General features: G+C 39.8%; 1 protein-coding gene and 1 long non-coding RNA gene across 5 annotated transcripts in view; one reads left to right on the top strand and one right to left on the bottom strand.

The window, feature by feature from the left end:
• SLC9A9 (solute carrier family 9 member A9) overlaps nt 1–18,394 on the top strand; it is a 510,485-nt gene that overhangs the window by 320,379 nt on the left and 171,712 nt on the right. For all 4 annotated transcript variants that reach the window (XR_011426649.1, XR_002800813.2, NM_001434675.1 and 1 more), the window contains 1 exon segment: nt 7,670–7,823. Coding sequence is in view for 2 of the 4 variants with exons in the window: in NM_001434675.1 (NP_001421604.1) it covers nt 7,670–7,823 (154 nt within the window). In the remaining 2 variants the exon portion in view is untranslated.
• LOC138918266 (uncharacterized) lies at nt 7,622–9,007 on the bottom strand. The gene is made up of 2 exons (XR_011427384.1): nt 8,860–9,007; nt 7,622–7,833 (listed from the first exon to the last, which is right to left on the bottom strand). It is a non-coding gene; the product is annotated as an uncharacterized lncRNA (long non-coding RNA).

Genomic DNA, 18,394 nt, shown 5'->3' with positions numbered 1-18,394 from the left:
CGAGGGGCAGCCTGGGAGGAGCGCTTGAGGCGGGAGGAGCAGAGCTTCAAAGGCCTTGAGGAGAAACAAAGTTGATTTACAGTAAACTTTATCTTCCTACACTTTTCCAGCTCCAAACCTTACCCCCATCTTCCCACTCTCTCCAGTAAAATGACTCTACCCTCTCCTCTGAACTCCGGACTCTCGGATCCAAACACCCACTCAGACTCTCCACTTGGATGACTAACAGGCATCTTGGAATTCCCACGGCCAGAGCATAAGCCTTGATCTCCCCCATACACCCAAACATGCTGTTCCCATGGTTTCCCCCAATTCTTCCAGTTGCTCAGGCCATAAGTTTTTAGAATTCTCTCTTCTTCTCATACCCCTCGTCCAACCCAACAGCAAATATCGTCGACCTTTGGCATTATTCCAGCACCCACCATGCTACCAACCTCGTCTGACCCACTTTCACTTCTTGCCTGGACTAATGCAGCAGCCTCCTCACTGACCTCCTACCTCCAGCCTGGAAATCTGTTTTTCATAGCAGCACCAGAGTGGTCCTTTCAAGCGTAAAATAGATCCTATCACTACCCAGCCAAAACCTTCCTAAAGTTTTCCATCTCAAAACAAAATTCAAAAGCCTTGCTATTCAAGAGCCCAACATGATCTGGCTCTGTCACCTCTTCAGCATTATCTCCTTCCAATTCCCCCCCCCCCCCGACATTCACTCCATTCCAGCCACACCAGCCCCTTCGTTGCTCCTTGAACATGCCAGGTACATCCTTGCCTCAGGGCCTTTGCATTTACTCTTCCCGAAGCCTGGAATGCTTTTCTTCCAGATACACACACATGGCCTCTCCCTCATTTTATTAGAGTCTCTGCTCAAATGTCAGTTAACCAGAGTGGCTTTCCTAACCACCATAAACACCACCACCCCTCACCTAAGTACATTCTCTATCTTCTTACTCTACTTTGGTTTTCTTCATAGCACCTGACATAGTGTATATATACGTGTGTGTGTGTGTATTTTTTCATTTTCAACTAATCTGGAAGCTCGTTTAAGGCAGAGACTATCTCTTGTTTACTGCTGTCCCTTGGAGCCTGAATAAATAAAGCAATGAATGAATGAATACCTGATTACCATGTCATAGCTAGGGAGTCTGAAACCACTGCAATCATTCAACTTAAAAGCATTTGCGGAGTTTCATGTTTTGGGTACTACGAGAGATATAAGAACTGTGTTAGGAAGATGTAATTGCAGACTTTTACAAGATTAAGAATCGAGGGAAAAGAACAGATCACATTAAACTACTGCTTGATCTCAGACTATCATTTAATAATACCAGTGGCATGAGCAAAGTGTTTTATGGGATTTCTAAGAAAGAGAGAACAACACGGACCAGAGTATTTTGGGAAAACTTCACGGAGGTGGAATAGAGGCAGAAAGAAGTGAAACAAGGGGTTAACAGTGGGATCACAGCACAGAGGCAAGGATAAGAATCGTTTACGGGAAGAGAGAAGACCACCTGTTGGTGTGAAACATACACAGAGGAGCAGGGGAGGTAAATGGGAAGAGTGGTGTGAGGTTCTAATGGAAGGGTTTCTATGCGCCATGGGAAGCCACTTATGGTTGCTGGGTGGGACCACAGCCTCATAAAGATAGGTTTGGAGGAAACTGTCCAGAGGGACATGGAGAGTCTGGAAGGAGGAGAGGCTGGAGGCTGTGAGGCCAAGAGACCAGACGGTTGGTCAGGGCACAGCCAGGGTGTGAGGTGATGAGCCTTGGACCAGGGTGGCCGAGTGGGGAGTGAGGGAGCCTCAGCTATGATCCAGCTCCTTCTCTGCTGAATCCAAAGCTCTAGAGTCAGGGCGCTAACATGAATGACCACGTGTATTTTTAAGTTCCACAGCTGATTCTAATGTGCACTTCTAGTTAAAGACCATAAGTCTAATCTTAAAACCTCCATTTGGAGATGAGACAACGCAGATCCAGATGTGGCAAGCTGCTTATGATCATGCAACCCGTCCGGGGCATGTCTGGGACCAGATGCCAAGTCTCCTGACTCTCAATATAAGGCTTTAGGGGTCTCAATAAATAATGAAAAGGGCAGAAGCTGAACTTGCAGAAACAATTACTCATCCATTCCATTGGCTGAGTATCAATCACTTTTCTACATGTAATCTAGAATCATGAAGAATCAGAACATTCACCCATTCATTGATTTACAAATCAACAAATATTTATTGGGCGCCCATTATGGGCTTGGCTGCTCTAGGTGTTACAGATAAACAAAGCACCAGCCAGTCACCGTGTCATGTCTTAAGTCCCCTGATAGGGCAAGCACAGGTTGTCCTAGGAAGATGTTAGCCCGACCCAGGCCCAGACCTCAGAGGGGACTTGTAGAGAAATCAGTGGCACACCTGAGCTCTGAAGATCAGTTGGAATTAGGTGAAGTCTGTGTGAGGGTTATAGGAAAAAGAATGGAGAGAATTTGGGTGGGAGAAATGATTCAGGTACAGAAAACCACGTATACAAAGACCTCTTTTACCCCTGCACTGATTTCAGTGCCGTAAACACTGCACATCTTTGACAATGGTCTTGATCTGGGCCCTCAGGAGGTTTAGCAATCTTACCTTTTGCTTCATCAGTCGATGCGTGCAAAGCACACTCTTTACACCTCTAATACGCCTTATCACAGTCTACCTGTTAAGAGAATCGTTTTTGTAGGAACGTGAGCCCTGGAATAGAGGAGCCAAACTTCATCATTGCCTTCCCACTGTGTCTTGGGTAGTCTATAGCACATAGTGAGTGCTCAATAAATGTTTGGGTTTTGACTATTGCTTTATACCTTCAATAAAAATGTCCTAGGGGATCCTTATATTCCTGTGATTTAAATGTAACTGTATCTTACCCTCACCCATTCAGAACACATTTGCAAATTTATAACAGATTAAGTTTCACTTTTGCTCTTTAAAGATAAACAGGAAGCTGCACATTTTATGCAGCAGGGGTCCTTGCTAGAAAGATTGCCTTGGTTCAATAGTCCTCTGTTGTTATGAATAGAACATCAACATAATTAACATAAGAATCCCTTACAGACCAATTTTAAATGAAACCACATTTAATTGCAGGTAATTATTTTATTCCCCAAGACGATGCTAAATTTCCAACTGAGTATCTGAAATATATCAAATCTCTGCAAAGTGAACCCATCTAAAATGAAATGGTATAGTCTATCAACCCCCAAAAGTATAGAATTATTTCCATTAGTTGGCCAAAGCAAAGAGAAAAAGAAAGGTAAATCCAAAGGGTCAAATTATTCATAAAACAAAACAAAACACAAGTTTTCACAGTGAGTTCTGGATTTCCTGAGTTTCTAAGCAAAATGGTATGTGTTCTTTGGAAATAACGTTTTGTTAAAAGAAACTCCTTACTCAATATCATTTTTTATTTCTAATATTTTGCTGGTAGCCTAAGTAATTTATTTCAATCCGAAAGTCACCTGTTTCCCGAATCCATGGGGTTAAGTAGGTAAGTTTGCACAGAACCTCCACTTAGCAGGTCATCAGTGTGGATTGCCATGGACTGAACTGTGTCCCCCAAAGTTGTATGTTGAAGCTCTCACCACCCCAATGTGATGGTATTTGGAGGTGGGGCCTCTGGGAGATCACTAGGTTTAGATAAGGTTCTGAGGGTGGGTCCCCTGTGATAGGATTAGTGCCCTTATATGGAGAGATGGCAAGAAGGCGGCCTTCTGCAAGCCAGGAAGAGAGCCCTCACCAGGACCCAACCATGCTGGCACCCTGATCTTGGACCTCCAGCCTCCAGAACAGTGAGAAAGAAATGTCTGCTGTTGAAGCTGCCCAGTCTATGGCATTTTGTTGTGGCAGACCAAGACACATATGTACTGAATGAAGCCATCAATGGCCACTGACTTGACAATTGTCCAGGCTCCAAATGTGTGATAAATAACTTTGGAATCATGAAAGATGAGTGAGACACAGCAACAGTTCTTATCTTGAGTTCTAAATTAGCTTCACTTTGTCCACTTAGCAACCTCATCTGTCTCTGTTCCACGTTTCTCCTGCTGCCAGGCCATCCCACATGTGGCGTGTGCCATATGCGCCACATGTGACCAGGGCTATAGACAGAAGATCCTTTCTCCAAAAACCCCCTTTTTCTGTGTTTTTTTTAGGTGGTTATCATATGGAGAAGGTAGCCTCTTGTCAACATCTTGGAGTTTGGCCCTAATTGGCAATATTTGTCAACCTGCCACAAGTACAAGGCAGTGGCTGAACTTTCCTTTCTTCCCCTAGAGATCTCTATATTTCATCTCCTGTAAATATAGAGAGCTTTATAAATAGACTATATATATTTTTAGAAGTCAGAATAACAGATATCTTTTGAATATATTTTTAAGCCAAAAACTGCTCATGTATAGATAATTTAGATTTAAGAGCATAGTTATGCTAGTTTAACATAATAACAACACATTATCAAACGTACTTAGAAAGATAAATGATTGTGTCCTTCCTTGTCCTTGATGCTAACATGAGAGAGTTTACAATAAGTATGAGATGGCAAGTTTTAATTTGTATTCCGGTCTCTATTCTATTCTTTCTCACAAAAACGTGAAGTAAAAAAAAAAACCTATAAATATTCAATAAAATAAAAATAAATACTTAAAGAGTCCCATCACTGACTACTTCTAATACCCACCACCTAACTTGGAGTAATGCTGTTTTATGGACATTTCTAGCAATGTGAGCTTGAGGAAAAGAGAAAATGAAAAGATCACCTTCTATTTCTAAACTTGTACTGCAATTAAACACTGCCGGGAGCTTTCCCTTGACCTATAAATTCTCTCCTCAGATCCGGAAGTCTGTTGCAAGACTGTTTCCTTGAGTTTCCATTCCCTAATGACACCATTTGTATTTCCCGGTGAGAACAGTGAAATACTCCCCAGTGTTAAGGGCTATGAACATCCCTACTCTCTCGTCCCCAGCTGGGTCTGAACGCATGGACCTCTCTGGTGTGGGACTTTTCTTCTTGAGTACAATCATCTCAAGCGTTCAGAATTTCTGATGTTTCAGAACTTTTTGTTAATATCTACTTCAAATGTTATCTTCTTTATCTTCGGGCCATTTCCTTGTCTACGTGGAGATTTAGAATAATTTCCTTCCTCCATTACATTTTGTTCCTTGAAGGTATTTTATAATCAGAGTGCATTTCCTCTCTCTTTCCTAGGCTTCCTTGTTTCGGGCAAAATATATTAAGTCTCCCTAGTCTGATCCTCTGGATCTTGTGTTACGCCACTTGTCTCTTGTGTATGCTCAGCGTGGAGATAAGAAAGGAGCATTATTTTCTAAGTCGAGAACTCGGGGATAAAAACCGGAGTTGAGACAGTGTTCCTCATCCTATCCGGTATTGAATTCCTAAAATTCTTTTAATGTATGAATACAAATTTATAAATTTAGAAACCTAGATGATACAGTAAATATTATAAAAAGTGGACCATTGAAATTTTATGTATGTCATATAAACCTTCCCATAAAAATAACCAAACCACTACCTCTTTGACTTATACTGGCTGTCATTATAAATGTTTATATGTCATTACCTGATGTAACAGGGCCCGTAAATGTCTTGTACATCTGTGTTACCCAAGAGAGACCTTCCACTTGAACGTTTTTACTTTACTGCTTGTGCCCTTATTTACTCTTCTTCAAAGTCTGTATCTCTGTTTTGTTTAACGTCATCATGTTTTGATTTGAAATTTTAGCATTCAATCTTTAATACCTCTTCCTGCAAATATATTTGATATGGATTCATAAGAATTCTATTAGCGTATTATTATTAAAGAAGAAAAATAAAACATGCAAAAAGCAGGTTTTAACAGGTTAGTTTAGATTATAGACTTTGTAAAGTATTTAGTCAGGCTAGAGTAAGTCTTAAATGTTATTTAATTATTTATTAACTTTCACAGGTGCATAAGCTTGGTTTTCCTTGTTGTCTAACACTTGATTTTTTTTAAAAAATTGTGCCCAAAAAGTTTTTTTTTTGTAGATATAGACAATATTATTCTAAAGTTTAGGGAAAGACCTAGAAAAGATATAACAGACCTAGAATAGATATAACAACTTTAAAAATGAAATATAAGAATCACTCTACCTGATATAAAACCCTACTGTGTATCTGCAGTAATCAAGACAGTGTGTTTTAGAAGAGAGATTGACACATAGATCGAGGGAACAGAGTAAAGAACCCAGGGTTAGATCGACACAAATATACCCAAGTGATTTTTGACAAAAGTGCAAAAGCAATTCAACAGAGCAATTAAACATCTATAGGCAAAAAAATGAAGCTCAACCTAACCTCACACCTTATACAAAAATTAATTCAAAATGATCGTGGACTTAAATGTAAAATGTAAAGCTAAACAACTTTTAGAAATCATTTTAAAAACATAGGGGAAAATCTTTGGGACCTAGAGCAAAGCAAAGAGTTCTTAGACTTCACTCCAAACACATCATTCATAAAAGGAAAAAAATCAACACATTAGACTTCATTAATAAAAAGCTACAGAGCAGGAGGAAATATTTGCAAACAATGTTTCTGACAAAGGACTATTAGCTAGAATATATAAAGACCTCTCAAAACCAACAATCAAAACTCCAACAATCCAATTACAAAATGAGATAAAGACATGAAGAGACATTTCACCCAAGAAGGTATAAAGATAACAAATAAGCACATTAAAAAATGTTCAGCGCCTTTAGGAAAATGCAAATTAAAATCACAATAAGCTATTACCACACACCTATTAGAATGACTAAAATAAAAAATAGCAACAACACTAAATGCTGGTGAGGATGCAGAGAGCTGGATGACTTATATATTGCTAGCGGGAATGTAAAATGGTATAGCCACTCTGGAAAACAGTTTGGTAATTTCTTTTAAGAATATGCAAGTACCATAGGAGTCAGTGATTGCACTCCTACGCATTTATCTCAGAGAAATGAAAACTTACAATCACACACAGCAGCCTTATCTGTAACAGCCAAAAATTGGAAACAGCCCAGATGTCCTTCAACAGATGGATGGTTAAACAAACTATGGAACATCCATGCCATGGAATACTATGCAACAATAAAAAGGAACAAACTATTGACACATTCGGCAACTGGGATGAATATCCAGAGAATTATGCTGGGTGAAAAAAGCCAATTCCAAAAGGCTACATACTACATGATTCCATTTATATAAGATTCTCGAAATGGCAAAATTATAGGAATGGAGAATTGCTTAGCGGTTGCCAGAGGTTGAGGCGGGCGTGAGAGGGAGGGAAGTAGATGTGGTTAAAAAGGGCAACATGAGGGATCTTTGTGGTGACGGGCATGTGCTGTATCTTGACTGTGTCCATGTCAAAATCCTGATTGTGATGTTGTGTTAAAGTTTTGCAAGACCTTATGTTTTGGGGGGAGGTGGTGGGGAGCAACGAAAGGGTACACAGTAAGCCTGTCTTATTTCTTACAACAGCGTGTGAATCTACATCATTATCTCAAAATAAAAAATTTAATTTAAGAGCGTAATTGTGTTTGTTAGCAAACTGTACAGATAAATTCAATGAAATGAGAATGAGATTCATGCAGCTGTTTGTTTTCTTTTTTCGGTTTTCCCCGTAAGGTTTGCGAGGAGCGATAGCATTTGCTTTAGCTATTCGGGACACGGAGTCTCAGCCCAAACAAATGATGTTTAGCACCACGCTGCTCCTCGTCTTCTTCACAGTCTGGGTATTTGGAGGAGGAACGACCCCCATGCTGACTTGGCTTCAGATCAGGTGAGTAGCGCTGTGGAACAAAGGAAACCATCAGGTGGCACAGCGGGCTCGTCCCTTGCTGGTGTTGCTGGCTTGGTCTAGAGGACAATGGCAGGTCTGTGCACTAACCTCCCTGGGCAAAGCTCACCTTCATTCACAACGCAAGACAGTATCACCCATCACAGTTGGAACTGACTTTCCCAAGAGTCCTAGAACTCTCAGGATGATGTCTGTTCATAGCCTGTCTCTAGAAGTGAATTTATCTATCTGTGAATTCTCCCATTCAACAATATTTATCGAGTACAATGATATGTTATGGAGTTTACAAAAACGAGTAAGACGCACAGCTCGTCTTCATACACATATCTTATACTCACGATCCGATAGGATTTATACAGAAAAGCTGTAATACCAGGGAGAAGTGAATTTGTTTGCTTTTAATTCCTCATAGCACTTAGGACAGAATTAGGAACACAGGAAACGCTGAAACATATGTGATTCGTGAGCCACATGTTTAGCCAGAGGGATGCTATGACACAAGTTAGACAATTTCTCACAGGGAAACAGGGTCAAGACTGCAGCTGGAGCCTTCCAATAAAAAGTGCCCAAATGATTGCTGTAAACCTGAAGCACATAGATAGTGGACAATTGACAAAAATGGATAGCTTGTGCCAATTGCGTAAATGGGGAAATCTATTTTAAAATGTTGTCGTCTTTATTTAACTGTTTATTTGACCCGGATCATTTTCATGTCCCAGAATGTAATTGTGCTTTAGGTAAATCACATTTTACTCCTCAAAGCCATGTATCTGACGATCATGCAGCCGCTCCCTGGTCCCAGCCCATTCTCTGTAAGGCCGATCCATACCCATCACGTCTGACAGGAAAAGATCCATCTGCCTGGAAAATGACTTCCAAGAAGGTCCTTTCAGACAACACTCTCTTATTCCAGCACCAATATAGTGCCTGGCACATAGTAAGATTGAATAAATAAGTACTACAAGAAAAATTAAGTGAATATAACCCCAAATGTAAATTGCTTTTGTTAGGCACTTACTGATAATTTCCGATCCATGACCAAGAGGAGGCAGAAGCAGGACTCACAGTCTAGTATAAGCAAGCTTATGCTTAAGCTCAGCCAGGTGGCCATGCATTCAACCAAATTCAAAGAAAAAAGAACCTCTTGAAGTACTGTGAATGTTGCTAAACACATAAACGGCCTTTGACCAAAGGTGAATGGAGAGTGTTTTGCAATGCTTGTTGAATTGTTTTCTAGGCATATAGATGTGACCTGCAATTTCTTTCACAGCGGTGGCTACCTGTGTCGGCACCTATGGATGGGCACACATATTACATTAAACTCTATGGTGCTGCGTGCCCTGTGAACTGTTAGTAAGACAGTGGTGTGTTCAAGTTTCTGGAAAATAAAATTCAGTAAGTGGATCCATGCATGGAAAAAGTAGGGCCTGGAAAACAAAAGTTAGAGGATAGCAGTCCCGATAAGATAAAAGATTGAACGCTCCGTCAGGTAGATTAGAATATTCAGAACATAAAGTAGTAATGTCCACATTTTCTTAAAGTATTTCAAACATAACTTATTTTCTACTGTTGTCTTTTTTTACTCTGAAGAGTTTGTCCCCAAATCAGTAACGTGTTTTATCCTAAAGTGTTTGCCTAACTCTCCTATAGTGTTTTCTGAAGGCACCCATTGACTTCAAAGAGATGTCATAGCTTATGCGGTCTCTTGCTATCCGGATCAGCAGAGAGAGGGGAGTGTACTAATGGGGCTTTAGGCAGGTTAGAACAATTATCCAGGCTACAGGATTGGGCCTGATAAGGAAAGATAGTGATGTCAACCACAGCGTCTGCAGGTGGGGGGGCCTGGAGGTCGAATTAGGCCAGCGATATGACCATCGCCATGTCACAGAGATGCCCCAGTGGGAATTGGCTCCAAATGACTCAACTGATTCAATGCCAGACTTGGCCATCAGCCAGGAGGGGAGAGGGCAAAGGCAGGGCTGTGATGTATTTAGGGAAAGGAGTTGACAGGGCCCCGTTTAATAGGCAAGGTGGAAATCTCAGCTGGGAACTCGAGTGTTAATCTGAAATCAGAGCAGAAGCCCAGTCAGAGAGACCAGAGACCCAGTCATGAGGAAATCAGAGGGCGTAAACTAAGGTTCACAGATGTGTGGGTACCCAGGAAGTCAAGCCGGGCAGACCGGATTCAGGGCAGCAAGTTAAGACAATGGCTCTCAAACCTGAGTGAGCATCAGATCCACCTGGAGCGTCATTAAACCTCAGCCTGCTGGGCCCCTTCCCCAGAGTTTCTGATCTGGTAGGTCTGGGTCAGGGCCTAAGAATTTGCATTTCTACCACATTCCAGGCAGTGCTGATGCTGCAGGTTCCAGGACCACACTTTGAGAGCAGCTAGTTTAGACTTTGTAACCCCTAGTGGAGATGGAGCTAATAGTAAATACTGCCAGATTTGCCCAGAGCTGTGCGGGGTCAGGCACACCTGAGCCTTCAGTTTCAACTCCGTAGCACCTATACTGAGGGAGGCAGGGGTTAACTTGAGGAAGAGTCACCGTGTGTTGATGAATGGGAGGGAAATAAAACATGACAGAATAAACGTGAAAGAACAGAACCATAAGCCAGCATATGTACAAGCGTGACTTAAATTTGGTTCAACCATGTCACAGTGACACCATCATATGTTCTCCTTCCCGGTTTATAATGTTATCAAAGAAATCTTTAATTTCAGTATAGCTTTTAAATGATAGTTGTCCATCATTTGGACTATATTTAGCAAGGCTTTGCTTATTTACAGAGCAATGTCTCATTAACCAACTTTCATGTCAGACACTTCCAATAAAATGCCAGAATGTAAGTAAATTGGAGTTTTAATAAAATGACAGCAGTGGGGAAACCCAAGAGGCAGGAACACAAATGTGATGTTGAATGAACTCAACATTCTCTCTTGGTATATGATTAATTTATACACTTTACATTGCCTTCCCTTCTTGATTTTTTTCTTAATTCTACATTTTTTTTCTCTTATTAGGTAGGTACTTGAGTTTTTTTAAATCCCCATAAAATTCGCCATTCAGCCAGAGACTACCACAGTAGGCTGCAGATAAAATACTTTATATCAGGTAAAAAATGTTAGTGTTAATATGAATGGCCCTTTGTTGGAAACGACTTTAAAACAGCAATGATCCTGTGCTTAGAGACACTCAGAATGATCTTTACATCTGAAACAAATTCTCCATTGACTAAGCCTTGTCCTAAGCACAAATTTCTTGTCCTAAAGCTGTTTTATTTTCTTTTAAAAAATAATAATAAAATATTTTTAATGCAGCATTTGAAATAAATCACAGACCTTGTTTCTCAAAAATCTAGAGAAAAAGAAAAGACACGTACAGTATTGTGTTGGAGGTTGTCACGGAAAAGAAAGCAGAATGATTTCTTGATTAGAATCCGGACCTCCGCCCTCCTGCAGAATCCATCAGTAGTGATGGCGCGAGGAAAACCCGGCCGCAGTCTCCAGGGACTAGCTCTGCTCTTAGCTAGCCAGGAAACAAGAGATCAAAGGTGTCAGGCTTTGTCCTGCAGAGTCCAGTAAACAGGGGTACCCCCCAAATGATCCCACATGCCCACAAATAAACCTCAAAGGCTGACAGAGCAGAGCCCTCTGGCAGTGGTGATTAATTGGGGGTGGGGTGGGGGGTCGGGGGGTGAAACCCCATCCTCAGTTTAGCATAGGGTGCCACATGGAGCAAACAAAGCACATGAGAATGGAGCCCATGCAATAGTGCAAACCTCTCCTGGACTCCCCCAGACGGGCATGCTGGACCATCTCTTCAAAGTGTCTGAACCACAGTGCAGAAAGCCTTGCACACCAGAGCAATACAGAACTTGTGTTCCAGACTACAGTAGAAAGTGCTCCAGCAAGATGACTTCCACAGCTTCTAGAGTTTGACTTCTAACGTCTCAAACAGTAATAGCCAGCTTTTATTGGGTACTTGCTCCGTGCCAGATACAAGATAATCAAGTGTGAGACACATAACCTCCGTGTGACTCAGCCTCTAATCTGTGAAATGGGGACCGTAGGGAGGTCCCTGGGGACAGTAGTGATGTTAGGAGTAGCCACTTCCCAGGGTGGGTGAGGCCCAGCAAAGAGGCCCAGGGTCACACCGCTGTCAGACTACAGAGCCAGCCCCCAGCCCAGGCAGCCTGAGCCCAGGGCCCGCACGCCCAACTAGAGCATTCTTCTGCTGCCCTAAATAAAAGAGCTTATTTCTGATGCCTGCAATCCACGTTGATTAACAAATCATCTGGGGAAAAAGAGATGTACTTTTTAAACCAAGCAGGCCTGATAAAAACAAACACAGGAAATCTTCCTCCTTCGTGAGTGGCTAGGTTGACCTGCTCACACAGCACAGAAACTCTTCCGTGTAGGTTCTCTCTGACTCAGAACAGTTAAGGGCAAGCAGGGCCCACCCTGGTCTGAAGTAGCCAGGCGAGGATGTTTGTCCTCAAATGTAGGAACTTGGAACTAAAGGAATTCGTCACCCTCACAGCCATCTTTGACCCCATCCAGGATCCTAAGTCAGACGGCTGTCAGTCTCTTCCATAATCAAACAATAAATTGCACACGCTAGCCTGTGTCCATCGCACAGTGAATAACTTTAAGATAGTGCAATGTCTCCACTATGGTTATTTTAGTTAAATATTTAAATTCTATTTTTGGTTTATGACCCATCCCCATTTTATGCCATCCTAGAATGCTTTCTTTACCCACTTTTACGTTTATACCCACTGGCTACAGATTTATTAATAACAGCCATCATAGGAACGCACACAGGGGTAAAGAGAGAACTGCCCTGAGTAAAATTTTTTAATCTGAAACAACAGCACAGTTAAATACATCTGCTTACAGACTTTCTTTACGACTGGGGTGAGGAAATGTCAGTTTAATATAATGGAGGAATACATATAATTATGTTCCCTTAGCACCTAGCTGTGTTCCGTTTGCTGTTGTTTCTGGTATCCAGAGTCCCCGGCATGTTTAACGATTTGCTCCACTGATGTGCTGATGTAGTAAATCAGCACGCACACTCCAGAGGAAGACAGCGTGGGTCCCAGCCCTGACTCTCTGACTAGCTGTGGGACCTCGAGCAATAAACCCAACCTCTCTATGTCTCAATTTTCTTATCTGTAAAGTGGGATTAATGATATCTCCCTCTTTAGATTGTTACAAGGGTAAGGTGTTGTATGTATAAAGAATTTAGGGCATACAGTAAGTGCTCAGCAAATGTACCCAAAGGAGCAATGATGACCCTTTCGTATCCAAACACTCTTTTACTGCCCATGGCACATATATACACACACATACATACATATAAAGTGTTATTAATGAATTGTATTTGTGGAAGCATAGCTTACGTGGGAAATAGAAAGAAATAGTCTCTGGGGAGCTTGGTTCATTTTATGTATTAACTAGATTCATCAATTTTACAGGCAGCTCTAATTTTGGCATTCAAAATGATAAACCTCTTAAAGAAAAATGCTCACAAAAAGCATTCTGTGTATCCAACAGCTCAGAAAGATTCTAGAACATGCTTTCATCTCCTTCTTAACGTAATCTTTGCTTAGGATCTTTACTGGCATTTAAGTTGCACCATTTCATCAATTTGTATCAATTTTATTATTTTGTATTGATTCTGTACCAATTTGTATATTTTGTATAAGTTTGTATCAGTTGACAGGCCTGAGACATACCCTTTCTCATGAAACATGGGAAAACCAATTTACTCACTTGAATGGAGACTTATACTTTATATTTCCTACCCCTACCCCTCATTCAAAATTATGTCCTATTTTCCCTATGCTAGCCTAAAAAGTGTTTCATAACTCTAAATATTTATTGCTCGAATCAATCTAGTTTGATATATTCTGTTAGAGATAATGGATATCTGTAGTAACCTATTGTTGACCTAAAAATATCCTAGGTTTATAACAAGCACTATGAATTAGCAGCTCCTAAATTTGCTTCCAGTGCCGCCTGGGTTCTGTGATATGCTTTCTTTCTGTGTACAAGATCTTCCCAGTTCTAGAGATAACAGTCTTTATCTTCACAATTGCCAGCTGCCCTCCACTAGGCACGTTCTTGTTTACCTTCTCTAGCATGCTCTTGAGGACATCAGCATCAATAAGCTTCACCCATTTATTAAGTTCACCAAACAATGAACATTCTGTTCTATTGAGGAGAATTTCTTAGCCTGTTATCATAAAGCATGATCCAATACAGGTGCCTTATGTTAAGTAATAGGTGTATCATTATTTTAGGTATAGATGAAGTCTGAAAAGTTATTTTAAATGCAATAGATGGAACTCGTTATTCAAAAGGCTGTGGAGGGGGTTCCACTCCTGGTCAAGACGGAGCCTACTTACTCCCCTCTGTCTCTTCTACTGAATGAAATTCAAATCCCTGGACAGAATGCATCTGGCAGCTATCTAGGGACTCTTAAAGTAAATGGTTGCAGACAGATTGGGGAAGGAAACCAGAATTTAGAGTACTATCAAACCAGTGGTGAATTTTCCACTTTTTCCCTCTCTAAAATCTTTTGACCTAGACTCAAAGGCAATTAAAAGACCAGAATTATGCAACCAGGGAGACAGAAAGAATTGGAAAAGAAATTCTGGTTTTGACACAAAGCACAGGAAAGGGGACCCCTGTTGGTCATAAGAGTGGGGGAAATCTCTGAGTTTGTCATTGTTGTTTATGTTATTCTCTCTCATCCCAATACCAGACAATCCTGAGGCAACAGTGCTGATGATAGCAGCAACAGTTAGGCAGACCCCTAAAATTCCAACCAGAGGAACTGAGGTCCTGAGACCTTGGGAAGAATTCCCATTGCATTTTTTTCTCTCTTAATCTTCTCACTGCTTGACCTTGGAAGCAGGCACAATATTACGGAAAAATCATGGGAAACATGTAGCAGTGTAGGGAAACTAAAGCCCTGGGCTTTGGGAAGCCAGAAAATGTGGAGGAGATAGTGGAATGGAGGGAGTGCAAGACAGTGATCCAACAAAGTGGTGTATAAACTTTTGAGCTCACCCCCAAGTTGTGTATGCATGTATCTGACCCTAAACGGTACACCAAGGCTTTAAGAAATGAACTACAAGGCAGAGCATCACTCAAGTCCCAGATTGGACATGGATGACATACATGCAGGACAGACCTGAATAGCACTGCAAAGACTTTGAAACTGAACTGACATTGGAGCCACAGGCAACAGAAGGCAGGTAAAAACTTGTGTCTTGGACCTAATGTGATTGATTGCCTGATAAAACAAAGTATCAACATTCTCCATAGGAGAATCCTATGTTACTTAACATATCCAGACCAGAGTCACTTAACATAATATTCAAAATTTCCAGGATAAATCCAAAATTAATCAACATATGAAAACCAGGAAAATCTTAACATCTCACAAGAAAAAAGACAAAAGGCATCAACCCCAAGATGACGCAGATGTTGGAATTAACAGACCAAAACTTCAAGGCAGCTATTATAATGATGCCCCAAGAAGTAAGAGCAAACACAATGGAAACAAATGGAAAAAATTAACAGAGAAATAAAAGCTACAAAAAATAAATAAATAGAAATTTTAGAACTGAAAATGTAATAACCAAAATAAAACATTCACTGGATTGGCTTAACAGCAAAATAAAGAATGACAGATGAAAGAGTCAGTGAACTTGAAGATAGATTATTAGAAATTATTCAATTTGTGCAAAAGTGACAATAGAATTTTTCACCAGCTTACTTGCTCTAAAAAAAAAAAAAAAAACAGGGGCTGGCCCCGTGGCCGAGTGGTTAAGTCTGTGCGCTCCGCTGCAGGCGGCCCAGTGTTTCGTTGGTTCGAATCCTGGGCACGGACATGGCACTACACGTCAAACCACACTGAGGCAGCGTCCCACATGCTACAACTAGAAGGACCCACAACGAAGAATATAAAACTATGTACTGGGGGGCTTTGGGGAGAAAAAGGAAAAAATAAAATCTTTAAAAAAAAAAAACCCCAAAGGAATTTCTTCAGATGGAAGATAAATGATATTAGAGGTAAACTTTGAGCAACAGGAATGAAGAAAGAGCAACAGAAATGATAAATATCTATTTCATATAATAGACTATTTTTTTTCTCTGAAGACCTTTCAAATGTATATGATTGCTGGAAGAAAAATTTAAGATTGTCTTATGAGTTTATCCAAAAAGGGGAGTGGTTAAAGGGACCTGTAAAGTGGTAAGTTTTCTACATTCCACCTGAAATGGTAATATATTAGTTTAAGGTAGACTGTGAAAAGTAAAGCATTTATATTGTTTATTGTAATTTCTAGATCAACCACTAAAAATGTCTAAACAATGAGATATAGTCAAAAATCCAATAGATGATGTGGAATACACAACAAATTCAAATAACCTCAAACAAAGTAAGAGAGGGAAATGGGGCACGTGGGGAAGAAACAGAGGGAACAAACAGAAAACAGGCAATAACATGGTAGATCTAAACCCAAACATATCAATAATTATATTAAACTTAAATGGTATAAAGTCATCAATTAAAAGAAAGAGATTGTCAAAGTAGATAAAGAACAAGAGTCAAGTATATGCTGATACACTGTCTATAAGGAATACACTTTAGGGGCTGGCCCCGTGGCTGAGTGGTTAAGTTCGTGTGCTCCGCTGCAGGGAGCCCAGTGTTTCGTTGGTTCGAATCCTGGGCACGGACATGCCACTGCTCATCAGACCACACTGAGGTGGCGTCGCACATGCTGCAGCTAAAAGGACCCACAATGAAGAATATACAACTATGTACTGGGGGGCTTTGGGGAGAAAAAGGAATAAAATAAAAAATCTTTAAAAAAAGAAAGTAGTTTAAAAGCAATACACTTTAAATATAATGATATAGTTAGGTTAAATATTAAAAAATGGAAAAAGATGTATAAAAGATGTACCATGGAAACATCAAACTGAAGCTGGTGTGGCCATAGTAATATCAGACAGACTAGTGTTTAGAGCAAGAAAACTTCTCAGAGATAAAGAGAACATTACCTAATAGCAAAATGGTCAACTTACCAAGAAGACATTACTATAGAAAATGTGTATGTGCCAAACAACATAGCCTTAAAATATGTGAAGCAAAAAGTGGTAAATCTGAAAGGAGAAATAGATAAATGCACACTGATAGTTGGAAGCTACAATACTCTTCCCTCAGTAATTGGTATAGCAAATAGACAGAAAATCTGAAATTGTATAGAAGAACTGAACAACACCATTAACTAATTGGATTTAATTGACATCTACAGAACACTCCACCCAACAGCAGCAGAATACGCATTCTTTTCAAGTGCACACTGATACAGCAAAATAGATAACATCCCAGGTCATAAAACAAACCTGAAAAATTTAAGAATTACAATCATACAATGTCTGTTCTCTGACCATTATGGAATTAAACTGGAAATAAATAACATTTAAAAAACTGGAAAATCTTCAAATACTTAGAAATTAAACAACACAATTCTAAACAGTCCATGGTTCAAAGATAAAAACTCAAGAGAAATTAGAAAATATCTTGAAGTAAAGAAAAATGAAAATGTAACATATCAAAATTTGTGAGATTCAGCTAAGGCAATGCTCAAAAATAAATTTGTAGCACTAAATGCTTATACTGGAAGACAGGGAAGGTTTCAAATCAACAATCTAATCTTCCAGGATTAGAAGATTAAGAGAGCAAACTAAAGCCAAAGCAAGAAAAGGAATAATAATAAAAGATTTAATCAGAAATCAATGGAACTGATGATATAGGAACAATAGAGACAAGTCAATAACCAAAATCTTGTTCTTTGAAAAGGTCAATAAAATTCATAAATTTCTAGCCAGGCCAACAAAAGGATAAAGAAAAGATCCAAATCACCAATATCAAAAATGAAAGGGAGATCTCATGACAGAACTTAGAGACATTAAAAAGAAAATTAGGGAATACTATGAACAACTCTTTGCACATAAATTCAACAAGACGGATAAAATGTAACAATCCTTGACAAACTACCAAAAGTCATTCAAAAAGAAACAAACTGAATCATCCTATATCTATTAAAGAAATAGAATTTGTAGTTTAAAACCTTCCAAAAAATAAAGCTGCAGGCCCAGATGGTTTCACTGGCAAATTTTTCTTTGAAAGAAGATATAATGCTAGTACTAAACAATCTCTTCTGAAAAATAGAAGAGGAGGGAACATATTCCAACTCATTTTAAGAGGCCAAAAGTATTCAAATACTAAAGCCAGACAACAACATCAGAAGAAAGTAAAACTACAGACCAATACCTTTCGTGAGCATAGATGCAAAAATCCTTAACAAAATATTAGCACGTCAAATCCAGCAATACATAAATAGACTAAATACCACAACTATATGCAATTGATCCCAGGAATGCAAGACTGGTCCAATACTCAAATATCAATCAATGAAGTCTGTCACGTTAGCAAGTTAAAGAAAAACGTGATCATATCAATTGACACAGG

This window comes from Equus caballus, chromosome 16, assembly GCF_041296265.1.
Source record: "Equus caballus isolate H_3958 breed thoroughbred chromosome 16, TB-T2T, whole genome shotgun sequence".
NCBI classification, from domain to species: domain Eukaryota; kingdom Metazoa; phylum Chordata; class Mammalia; order Perissodactyla; family Equidae; genus Equus; species Equus caballus.
The sequence above is the reverse complement of the archived record's forward strand: the minus strand, read 5'-3'. Positions and strand labels throughout refer to the sequence as shown.